General features: G+C 44.3%; 1 protein-coding gene across 1 annotated transcript in view; it reads right to left on the bottom strand.

Moving 5' to 3' along the window:
- Positions 1 to 395: 395 nt before the first annotated feature.
- The window catches only part of LOC311244146 (transketolase-like), a gene marked incomplete at its 5' end in the record, with an annotated part of 61,341 nt that continues 48,208 nt past the window's right edge, over positions 396 to 13,528 (bottom strand). Inside the window, 2 exon segments of the mRNA XM_084333554.1 lie at positions 396 to 823; positions 12,585 to 12,705. Coding sequence (XP_084189680.1) covers positions 636 to 823; positions 12,585 to 12,705 — 309 coding nt within the window. The 3' untranslated portion in view covers positions 396 to 635.

The following is a 13,528-nucleotide window of genomic DNA, read 5'->3' as shown; positions in this document are numbered from 1 at the left end:
GCTCAAGAGAGAGTTGCTTCGCGCCCACGTCGTTCTAGCGGGTGGGCAAGGGGATATAAAGTAACAGTGGGCGGGGCCTATGAACCACATGTCGCCTCAAAAACATGAACAAAAACAAAATGTCACTTTACTCCAAACCACGTTCACTGCTTCTACTGAAAAAGAAAACTACAGCAGTACCATAACTTTCTTTGGGGGGGGGGGGGGGGGGCAGTACAGAGAAGGAAAAGGTGAGGTCAAGTGTGTGTGTGTGTGTGTGTGTGTGTGTGTGTGTGTGTGTGTGTGTGTGTGTGTGTGTGTGTGTGTGTGTGTGTGTGTGTGTGTGTGTGGGAGGTTTACTGAACTCACAAAGGGGGCCAACTAAAGGAGAGAAAGGGGGGGGGTGGGGGGTAAAAACCACATCAATGACAGTTAAAAGAAATATTTTTTCCTCAAATGAATATTTCAACATTCATATTCATCTATTTTTTCTTCACCCTGGAGAGGAGGGGAGGGAGAGCGTGCGTGGGGCCAGAAAAAGTGCTTTCCCTCCCTTTTTGCATTTGTTTAGTCGTCTCCATGGCGATCGATCGACCCCGTCACCACCGCGGCGCTATCGCTAACCGACAGCGCCGCGGTCGACCGCGTTTCCTCTTCTACTTGGCGTTGGCGGAGCCGCCGACCATCTTGCGGACGGCCTGGGCGATGGCGTCGCGGTCGATGCCGAAGATCCGGAGCAGCTCCTGGGGCTTTCCGCTGCGAGGTACCTGGGACACGGCCAGGCGGTGGACGGTGAAGCCGGTCTCGTTCACCAGCGAGGAGCACACGGCCTCGCCCAGACCACCTGACCAACGAGAGGACACACACAGGTCAGAGGAGGGCTAGGCAATATGAATATATCAAATCTATATAAAAGGAATATATATATTTTCTTTCTTTTATAATGATATATATACAGTATAATGTATACTATATATACCAGTATATGTATTAATATCACAATAATCAGAAGGAATTGTATCTATTTAGGCATGGAAAACCATATGTCCAATTGATGCAAATTACACTGGACTGCATCTTTATCGGAAGTGTGACATCAAATTAAAACAAAAATGTTGACATAATTTAGAGAACAAAATTGTGTATCATGATTCACGAACACCAATGATCACACTTGCAGACAATAAAATAAACAACATACATAATATAACCCAGCCCTACGTCAGAGCAACTACATCCACACCTTCACTTCCTCCCTCCTCTCTCCTTCCTTATTTCCTTGAATTCTCTCTCTTCTTTGGTTACTTCTCTTTCTTTCTTTCTTTCTTTCTTTCTTTCTTTCTTTCTTTCTTTCTTTCTTTCTTTCTTTCTTTCTTTCTTTCTTTCTTTCTTTCTTTCTTTCTCAGAAACTGTTTAAATGACATCTCCTGCCCTCTTTCCATGCCAAAATACATTTCCTGTCCTCTCCACCCCTCTCTTCCTGTCCTCTCCACCACTCTTTCTTGGGTTCTGGAGAGGCAGCTGACTGTACCCCTGGCACTCTTAGGGTCCTTATTTCCTTATTCCCCCCCCCCCCCCGGTGGGCTGGGATCCTGAGCGGTCAGGAGGGATATATTCCGAATAAGGGAATTCGTACCCTCTCTTAAAGGAAAAATCCAACATTTTGGGAAATTAGCTTATTTAACATCTTCCCTGGAGTTAGACAAGAAGATACATACCTTTTTTGTCTCTCTGCTGCATGCATTAGGCTTAGGGAACGCCCGCACCGCTAGCGTAGCTTAGCTTCATCACTGGAAGTGGGTCAGACCTTTACCCTGAAGTTCCCTACAGTCCCCTACAGTCACGAAATACACTCCAAATACAACTCCAAAACGTTCCTGTAAACATGTTGTGACCTGTGTATTTACCACATGGAAAAATAAAAAATAATTGAATTCGACATTTGCGTTTTCTAAGCAAATATACTCAGAACAATTTTTTGCCGAACCACTCCTCTCTGGGCTCAGTGATTTCACGTCACCAGTGCTACTTTCTAACGTGAGGCCAGTGTTTGTTTACATTTTCGTTTCATTCAAAGGATCCGAACCGATTGAAGTTTATGGATACCATGACTGTGGTAAGTTTTAAAGGGCTAGCGTTACACAATAAATGAGTTATAATAATACCACAAGTGTGGATTCACTCACCCAAACCCTGTAGCCGTGCATCGCAGTCATGAAAGGGGCTAACTAGGTCGATAGTCCAGCAACGTTGTGACTGTCCTATTCATCAATCTCACAATATTCGCTAACGTTAGACAGATGGAATACAGCCTTCCATCTAAAAACATAAATGAAAACTTACCACAGTCATGGTATCCATAAACTTCAATCGGTTCGGATCCTTTGAATGAAATGAAAATGTAAACAAACACTGGCCTCACGTTAGAAAGTAGCACTGGTGACGTGAAATCACTGAGCCCAGAGAGGAGTGGTTCGGCAAAAAATAGTTCCGAGTATATTTGCTTAGAAAACATAAATGTCGAATTCAATTATTTTTTATTTCTCCACGTGGTAAATACACAGGTCACAACATGTTTACAGGAACGTTTTGTAGTTGTATTTGGAGTGTATTTCGTGACTGTCGGGGACTGTAGGGAACTTCAGGGTAAAGGTCTGACCCACTTCCAGTGATGAAGCTAAGCTACGCTAACGGTGCGGGCGTTCCCTAAGCCTAATGCATGCAGAGAGACAAAAAAGGTATGTATCTTCTTGTCTAACTCCAGGGAAGATGTTAAATAAGCAAATTTCCCAAAATGTTGGAGTTTTCCTTTAACTGATGCCTTGTCGCGGCGAGAGGGCTTGCATGTTTCAGTGAATCCTTGACTTTCGCCGGGGGGGGGCAGGTTCCGATCTCCCATGCCGGAAAAGTCCAGGAGGAGAAGCCAGACCAAAATCAGTTGTATACTTCCTCCAAGTAGGCCATTTTAATTAACCATGTAGGGACAATCCACCTCCACTCAACTGAGGGAGGTGAGAACCATGTAGGGACAGTCCACCTCCACTCAACTGAGGGAGGTGAGAACCATGTAGGGACAGTCCACCTCCACTCAACTGAGAGAGGTGAGAACCATGTAGGGACAGTCCACCTCCACTCAACTGATCGAACAGGTGCTCCTCATCAGCAAACTTGATGTTGATTGGCTGCTCAGACAGGTCATCATGTGACGTCATCAGCCATCAGGCTATATAAGCTGGCAGCTGCCCACTGGTCAGTCACTCTGAGAGATGCAGGGAGTGTGCGGGAGGACGCGACCTCGCCCAGGGGTTCAGCCTCTGGGTTCGGTGGGCCGGGTTCTGGAGAGGTAGCTGACTGTACCCCTGGCACTCTTAGGGTCCTTATTTGGCTTCTTGCTGAGAGGAGCAAATAAGTAGATTTTCCCCTCTCTTAACACATTGTGCGCCATAAACGGCGTAAATCGTTATTGCCCGCCATGCGTTGAACGCCAACAACGGCGTAAATCGTCATTGGGATCAATATTTAATTTTTTTGCCATGGCATTCATAATTCATCCAGCCTCCCTCCGGACTGCAGCGGCACCCTGTCTGATATTGCAACGCCTCAATACCGCCGCCTGGTGGATGGGGGGGGGGGGGGCGAGTTACACTCACGCCAAACCGGAAGTGGCGATCGGTGCATCGAGGAAATTCCTCCGCCATAGATATATTGTGGCGTGGATCAATATACACACTCGAGTGCATTTGGATCGTTATCGAAACGCAATAATCGATATGATTTCGGCATTTATTGCGTCATACAAACCGGAAATGGATCTAGGAGATTGACGTCAAATAATTGGGATCTTTTTCCTCCAGTCTCATCGGCGAACGGTAAGAGGACACTAACGTTATTTTCAGCCCGATTGTCCATTTCTTTGTTTGCAATCAGTCTGATCAATATATCAACCCATACTAAATAAAGCCGTTACTGACGATCAAGGAATTATAAACGACCCCCCCCCCTTTCCTTCACGCATGATGAAGCATAATGTATACCGATCATATACATTTGAATTTTTTTTGAAGCGGTTGATTGGCTACACATGTGTCGGAGGAAGCATGTGATAGCCTCCACTCTCCCAGACTGACCGTAGGGGGTAGAGTGCGCAGCGACCAGGAAGGGGATTGGGAATTGGCATAACGACTAACATTGGGATGGGAGAAAAACGGAGAAAAAGGAGGGGGAAAAAGATAAAAAAAATTTAATAAAAACATACTTATATTCTAGACGGTATTAACACAACAATGTATGAATGAAAAAATATAACGTTCCCACATCCGGAACGATAGATAATCGATGTTGAATGGGCCATAGTAATGCAGATATAGCTATAATATTTAAAAAGTTATAGCCCTGCAAAGAAGGTAAACATCTCCATAGGCTTACAGCGGTGGCAGACTGGGTATAATGATGGGCATACTGCGTGGCAATCAATTAGACTAGGCAGAATTTCAGAAAATGTGCTTGTATAAAGTGCTGAAGGCATTTCGTGTTTATTTTTGGTACACAACATTTCTAGGGGTATTAAGGAGTGCTGAATCCAAATTTGCTGTATACCAAGCTCAAAAATGTCAAATAAGGCCACAAAATTGAGAAATCCAACATGGCCGCCAGCACCAGGCCCTCTCTCCACAAAAACAGGTGCTAAACCCACAGTTTTTATTCTACTGACATGAAACTTTGCACAGAACATCTGCACCTATGGAGGAAGAGAGTAGGAATATAGCTGGGGTGCAACCATGAGTAACAGGGTGTTTTTGACTGTCTAACTGTAATCTTTGTATAGGTGAGGATAAAAAAATGACATTTATTCAGTGTTTGCAGGAATACGACAGCAATTTGGTAATAACTGTACAGTGTAGGACACCAACATTAGAATCCCCCAAGTCTTAGCTTTCTTCAGGCACCAAGTTTATGCAAGTAGCTCTTATAGCTCTGGATATATAAGCATTTTAATGTAAGCATGCTGTTTTAGGCGAATTTTCAAAAAATAAATGGTGGGGCTTAATGAGTTAAGTGTGACTACACAAGGTACAAACCTGAATTAAATGTGCTTTTGTAAGTTTTCTTACATACATCAACAAGGACGTAGTCACACCGGAGATTCAAGAATCCATACTTGGCGCAGAACACCTTGGACAGGCACAACTGAACATGTTTGTGGACAAACGTTTGTGTGAACCTCCAGATAGTGACCAGCACCTGAACCTGAAATCACCCATTCGAAAGAACAAAGCCAAGACATTTGCCTCTTTGTATGAAGTTGTGCAACTTTCCAAGAACAAGCAAAACACCATCAAAGTGGACAGGCAGATTCTACAAAGGCTCATCACAGCTTACAGAGCAGGTCGTAAGGTAGACCATGACAATATCCTCCAGCATGAGCTCAAGCCCATCACGCCATCTCTGGCCACAACTAACGGGAGTCTACATTCCACCAACAAGTCTGTGTTAGCAAATATACTGACGAAACAAGTTAAAACCCCTGCAGATCTTACCCTTCAGGGACCCAGCTGCCTGGTCATTGATGGCCAAGCTCTGGTAATGGCACTCGGAAAGCCACCTGACACTACAACATTTGGTGACTATGCCAACAAGTTCACTGACACTGTGTTGAAGATGGGAGCAAAATACCAGAGGGTAGATGTCGTCTTTGACAGATACCATGACCAATCCATCAAAACAGGCACAAGGGTGAAACGCAAACAGCGCCACAGACCAGTATGTCGTGAAATCAAAAACAAGTCTGTTCCACTTCCTGCCGATTGGTCGAGCTTCATGGCCCTTGAAGACAACAAATCAGATATCGCTCAACTACTCTCAAACCACCTGATACCGATACCGGAGTCTCCATGGCAAGCACAGAGAGACTCAGAAGGTGCTTCTATCCCCAGGCCATCAGGATGCTCAATGAATGAACAATGAACAATAAGCAAACCATCAACACACCCACAGCGCACATACACTCACTTAAATAAACAACACACTGTATCACCCACTTTACCACTTTAGACACAATTTACACTTTATATTTATATTATTGGTAAGTAAATTGCACATCATTCTCATTCCTTATTGCACCTCACCACTACAAGGTGGCACCACAAGCTAAGCTATACCTCACCATTTTTGTACCAGCTGTACATACTGTATATATAGAAACACTGAACAATTTTGTTGTTTACACTTGTTTACGTACTTGACTTCTTGACTTTCTATTTTATACTTATTATACTTATTTTATACTATCTTGTTATTATCTAGCACCCTCTCAGGAGCAACACAGAAAGAAACATTTCATGCAAAGTATTCTGTATTCTGTATGATAACTAATAAAGAAACTTGAACCTTCACTTATATTGATATGGTAAAATAATATTTTTATTTTATTATATTATAATCTATTCTATTCGGGAAAAGTGGCATTGGATGAATCATGCAACTGCAAGACACCTGCGACACCTGCCTGAATACGATTGATGACTGACAATAAATTACTGTACCTAAGCTACTGTATGCATATTAAGGACTATCTAATTTGCATAAATGACATGTTGATTAAAAAAAATCAAGAGAAAAGAGTTTGATGAATAAATCCATGGCCTGGGATCATCCTGCTTTTCTTTCTTATTTGGTTGATGAGTTGTGCATCAATAACGACCACCGTTTCTGCTATAAATATGAGTTTCAAGCAACATTTTCACAACTGATCTAAAATCAGGATATGATTTTAAATTCCTCATGTATGCAAACATATAAAAACACATTTCATTCATGTTTCTACCTTGTTTAGACAAAAAGATATGCACTTAAATAGACTTCAGCCTGGCGCTGGCGGCCATGTTGGATTTCTCAATTTTGAGGCCTTATTTGACATTTTTGAGCTTGGTATACAGCAGATTTGGATTCAGCACCCCTTAATACCCCTAGACATGTTGTGTACCAAAAATAAACACGAAATGCCTTCAGGGTTATGATTTTCTGAAAATTGACCCTGTCTAAATGTGTTAAGGGGAGACCACCCACCTAAAATACCATTTTCCTGATTTTGGGGCAATTTAGAGATTTTTGTATAATGTTGCCCCTTTACATGTCTTCTTTCAAACTAGTGACAAGAAAACTTAAAAAAAACACATTTAGTTGCTTATTTTGCTTCATTTTGCATGATTGCATCCATAAATGTGCACATATCGAATGGGGAAGTGCCTCATTTGCATATATAAACATAAAATTCAGAAAACTTGCAATATATTTTTTCTTAGTTTATATGTACATAACAAACTGGGAAAGTTTCATAGTGCTATCTATTCAAATATTTGTTAGCCTATTAGGAGGTACAGTAATCGGTTGTGTTGTTTGTTACTAAACTGTTACTACTACTACATAATTATTATTATGTCATTATGTTATTCAGTTATCAGGCATGTGTTTAGGTTGTCTATTACTAATGGTTTGATTGGGTGTTGTGTTTGTGTGTATGTCATACATAGCCTGATTTACAGACAATACAAAACTTTAAAGGTGTTTTTCTCAAAACGAGATTTTATGAGTTTGTATTACACATCAAACAAAAAAATCTCAATTTCTCTAGTACCTCCACACACCAAACTGGCCACGTTTCCTCCTATCCATATACCACTACTTTTTGCTAGAGGATTTTTTGATATATCACTCATCCAGATTTTTAGAACATTTTATACAAAAAATGTATGTAAATAAAATATTTGTTTATGACTAGGGGGTCATAAAAGGTCATAAAATCCTGTTCCTGTATCAAAAAATCCTCTAGCAAAAAGTTTGGTATTTAATGTAGTAACATGAAAAACGATGAGAAAATATCTATATATCATCCATTTTTTCTAAATTTTGTTTGGGGTAACATGCAAAAAGGGGCCATTTTGAATAGACCACGCCCCTTTTGGGTAATACAAGTATGCAACCAAAAAAAAATTTATACATTTTTTATCTTTTTTTTTACTATTCTAAACAATTAAGATGTTTGCAAATGATTTAATCCTTTATTATTTTTTCCCTATCTAGGGGGGTGGTCTCCCCTTAACTGATGCCTTGTCGCGGCGAGAGGGCATGCGTGTTTCAGTGAATCCTTGACTTTCGCCGGGGGGCAGGTACCAATCTCCCATGCCGGAAAAGTCCAGGAGGAGAAGCCAGACCAAAATCAGTTGTATACTTCCTCCAAGTAGGCCATTTTAAATATCATGCTCTTCCAGTGCACTGCACATACATCAGGCATTTTCTGTTGAATGTGGTTACCAATGGTTACAGGCAGCCATACTGGAAGAAAGAGAAACATTCTGTGCAAGGCCTCTATTCTCTATTGCAAATCATCAACACCTACAGCACACGACCAGCTGACTTCTACTGTGATGTGATGTGGGTTGACAGGGTGGCCAACACCTTTCCACCAACCACCACATCTTGTCTCTCTCTCCTCCCCCCTCTCTCTCTTTCCTTCTCTCCTTCATACTGCTACTCTCTCTCTCTCTCTCTCTCTCTCTCTCTCTCTTCTCTCTCTCTCTCTCTCTCTCTCTCTCTCTCTCTCTCTCTCTCTCTCTCTCTCTCTCTCTCTCTCTCTCTCTCTCTCCCTCTCTCTCTCTCTCTCTCTCTCCATATTTCCTTCATGCTGCTGTCCTCTCCTCCTCTCCTGTTTCTACTCTCTCACCCATTCCCTCTCTAGCATCCTTTCAGAGGTGAGAGAGGGAGAGAGAGAGAGAGAGATAGAGGTGTGAGTGAGTGAGTGTGAGAGAGAAAGAGAGAGAGAGAGGTGAGAGTGGAATTAGAGTGGTGACAGAGGAGGAGGGGAGAGATTGAAAGAATAATGTCTGTGTGTGTCCGTGTGTGTGTCCATATGTCCGTGTGTGTGTGTGTGTGTGTGTGTGTGTGTGTGAGTGTGTGTGTGTGTGTGTGTGTGTGTGTGTGTGTGTGTGTGTGTGTGTGTGTGTGTGTGTGTGTGTGTTAAGGCCCGGCTACATTGATCCATTGTAAGTTTGTTTGCAGTTATTTCTTAACGAGGAGTATCTGTTTGCTGGACAGGGCTGATGATGAGTCCGTCTCCGTCAGATTTTAATCCATTTTGACGGACAGAAAAGTTGAACAAATTACAGATACGTCCCGTTAGCAAAGCTGGTGTTTCTGCAAAGGCACAATTATGTAAAAAAAATCATCAAACCATCTGTACAGAGGCCTTAACAATTATGGTCCCGCCTCCTAGCTTTTAGCATCCAGCCCTTTACCCCCCCCCCCCCCCCCCCCCGCCCTCAGTATCGACCGTTCACCCCCCTTCCACGATGTAACCCCCTCAACAACACACACACACACACACACACACACACACACACACACACACACACACACACACACACACACACACACACACACACACACACACACACACACACACACACACACACACACACACACACACACACACACACACACACACACACACACACACACACGTCAGCTGTAATATCCCTTGACAGGCTTTCACTGTAAAGCCTGCAACCCCCCCTCTCTCATACATGACCATACGATGATCCCCCCAGGCCGACACTCACATCCACACTGCAGAGACAATACCCATCTTAACAAGTCATTTACGTCTTACAGTCAGTCGTATCTTCAGAAAGTGACAAAACTCAATGGAAAGTGAGAGAAGTTCACTTGTTCCACCATGTGCACCATGACGACCAAGACATTGAGAGGAAAGCCCTGTTGCCCCCAACCCCCACACCCTGCTCAGCAGCCCTGGTACCTCTCTGAATGGACCCCCCACCCTTAACCTCCATCCTTCACTTGCATGCTCACCTGTCATGATCAACTATTCATGTTAATCTACACACACACACACACACACACATATATATGGAGACAGCCACACAGACAGACAGTCACACACAAGCCAGTAGATTTTGGTTTTTGTCCAGATGGTATGTAGGTCAGTGACTACCCAGAGGCCTGAGCTGAAATTAAAAACCACTGACAGGCACTGATGGCTTCTCTCTCTCTCTCTCTCTCTCTCTCTCTCTCTCTCTCTCTCTCTCTCTCTCTCTCTCTCTCTCTCTCTCTCTCTCTCTCTCTCTCCCTCCTCTCCTCGCCTCGCCCCTCCCCTCATCCTCCTCTCCTCGCCTCGCCCCTCACCTCATCCTCCTCTCCTCGCCTCTCCCCTCACCTCGTCCTCCTCTCCTCGCCTCTCCCCTCCCCTCATCCTCTTCTCCTCTCCTCGCCTCTCCCCTCACCTCGTCCTCCTCTCCTCGCCTCTCCCCTCCCCTCATCCTCTTCTCCTCTCCTCCCCTCATCCTCCTCTCCTCTTTAGCACTCTGTCCATGCTCAGACTATATCCACAACTCTCTCTCTTGCACACACACACACACACACACACACACACACACACACACACACACACACACACACACACACACACACACACACACACACACACACACACACACACACACACACACACACACACACACACACACACCTGCAATTTGCATACCGCCCTAACAGGTCCACGGAGGATGCCATAGCCCATGTGCTGCACACAGCAGCATCACACCTGGACAAGAGGCAGGGGAACTATGTGAGAATGCTGTTCATTGACTATAGCTCAGCATTCAATACCATAGTCCCCTCCAAACTCATAGCCAAGCTCAGGGACCTGGGCTTGAACTATGACCTCTGCCAGTGGGTCTTGGACTTCCTGACGGGCAGACCCCAGGTGGTAAGAGCAGGCAACTGCACCTCCTCATCCATCACGCTCAACATAGGGGCCCCCCAGGGCTGTGTTCTGAGCCCCCTCCTCTACTCCCTGTACACATGACTGCGTGGCACAGCGGAACAACAACACAATCATCAAATTTGCTGATGACACAGTAGTGGTGGGCCTGATCTCTGCCAACGACGAGAAGGCCTACCTGGAAGAGGTAGAGAATCTGTCACAGTGGTGTCAGGAGAACTGCCTCTCCCTGAACGTCAGCAAAACAAAAGAGATGATTGTGGACTTCAGGAGGTCGGGGGTCAAGGACTACAGCCCCCTCAGCATCGACGGGGCACCGGTTGAGAGAGTGAACAGTTTCAAGTACCTCGGAGCCCACATATCCGAGGACTTGACATGGACCACACACATTGACAGTGTTGTGAAGAAGGCACGACAACGCCTCTACTTCCTCAGGCGCCTAAGGAAGTTCCAAGTCAGTCAGAAGATCCTTAGGAACATCTACTCATGTACAATCGAGAGCATCCTGACTGGCAACATCACCTCCTGGTTTGGGAATAGCACTGCACAAGACCGTAGCAGACTACAAAGAGTGACACGTTCAGCCGAACGCACAATTGGAGGGGGGCTTCCCACCCTCCAGAACATTTACAACAAGCGGTGCAGGGGAAGGCTAAGAGAATCATCAAGGACTCCAGCCACCCGAACAACTGCCTCTTTGAACTGCTGCGGTCAGGCAAGCGATACCGGAGTCTTAAGGCGAGCACAGAAAGACTCAGAAGGAGCTTCTATCCCCAGGCCATCAGGCTGCTCAACGAACAATAAACACTATGCAGCAACCATCAAATGCACACAGCACACACATCCACACGCACACACTCACTTTAAACAGGCAACTAACTGCAGCACCCACTTTACACACTTTAGAACACCTAAACACACTTTACACTTTATATTTATTGGTAAAGGATTTGCACTACAACTCGCACACCTTACTGTAAATTGTACCTAAATTGTACCTCATCCCATTTCTGCTCTGCACTATATAGTATTGTATATTAGTAGATTGCATAGTATATTGTATATTGTATGGTAACTCAGTTACTTCTATTCTGCATCGAACATTGTACATATGTCTATACTGAACACTGTGACCTCTATTTTTACTTCTATTTTACATGCTATACTATTTTATTTCATACTATCTTGTCTAACACAGTCTCTGGGTTGCGAAACAGTAAGAAGCATTTTGTATAAAAGTATTCTGTACTTCTGTATGACAACTATTAAAGAAACTTGAACACACACACACACACACACACACACACACACACACACACACACACACACACACACACAGGACCTGCACTGTATTCATGGTGGAGAGGGAGAAGTCTATGTCATTTTATGATTCTTTGATGACATGATTTTTTTAAGAATTTCTATTTGAGATAAAAATGCAATCCTAAGAGGGCCCCCGTTTGCCTTGGGGTCACCATCACAGACCCTACCTTTAACCCTTTCACTACCACACTACAGAAGGTTAACCCTTTCACTAGTGTAGTGTGGTAGTGAAAGGGTTAACCCTTTGTCGTGTGGCAGTGCAAGGGTTAACCTTCTGTAATGTCTCAGTGAAAGGGTTAACCGTTTGGTAGTGTGGTAGTAAAAGGGTTAAGGTGCATGTGCACACTGTACTTCTGTGGTCTGTGCGTGAATGAATGAATGAATGAATGAATGAATGAATGAATGAATGAATGAATGAATGAATGAATGAAAACTTTATTTAACAGATTGCAGAATGGGTACAATACAGTACGGCGTGCCTTCTTACCCTCGTAGTAATGGTCCTCCACTGTGAGGATGCGTCCCCTGGTCGCCCTGGCGTTCTCCATGATGGTCTTGGAGTCCATGGGCTTGATGGTGAAAGGATCGATCACACGAATGCTGATCCTCTCTGAGACCAAGAGAGAAGACACACGTCACAACATGGCAAACGGCGAGAAAGAATAATAATCTGTTGTTGGAATAAATGTTTCATCACACTCTCCGTCTCTCATCATAGATTTATGGTAAAGGCCCAGGGTGTACAATACAGTAGAGAACGTTCACACACACACACACACACACACACACACACACACACACACACACACACACACACACACACACACACACACACACACACACACACACACGAAAAGATCAGTTATGCAAGACTCTCTCTCTCTGTCTGTCTCTCACGCTGTCTGTCTGTCTCTCTTTCTCCCTCTCCCTCTATCGCTCTCTGTCTCCCTCTCACTCTATCTCTGTCTCTCTCAGTCTACCCTCTCACTCTGTCCGTCTGTTTGTTGTCCTTTCTCCCTATGTTTGTCTGTCTGTCTCTCTTTCTCCCTCTCTCTCTCTGTCTCTCCCTCTATCTCTCTGTCTCCCTCTCTCTCTCTGTCTCCCTCTCTCTCTCTGTCTCCCTCTCATTCTGTCTGTTTCTCTGTCTCCCTCTCTCTCTCTCTCACTCTCTCTCTCTGTCTCCCTCTCACTCTCTCTCTCTGTCTCCCTCTCATTCTGTCTGTTTCTCTGTCTCCCTTTCTCTCTCACTCTCTCTCTCTGTCTCCCTCTCACTCTTTCTCTCTGTCTCGCTCTCATTCTGTCTGTTTCTCTGTCTCCCTCTCATTCTGTCTGTTTCTCTGTCTCTCTCTCTCTGTCTCTCTCTCTCTCTCTCTCTCTCTCTCTCTGTCTCTCTCTCTCTCTCTCTCTCTCTCTCTCTGTCTCTGTCTCTGT

The sequence above is a fragment of the Notolepis coatsorum genome, assembly GCF_963971535.1.
Source record: "Notolepis coatsorum genome assembly, chromosome: 17".
NCBI classification, from domain to species: domain Eukaryota; kingdom Metazoa; phylum Chordata; class Actinopteri; order Aulopiformes; family Paralepididae; genus Notolepis; species Notolepis coatsorum.
This window is presented reverse-complemented; position numbering and strand designations above follow the sequence as displayed.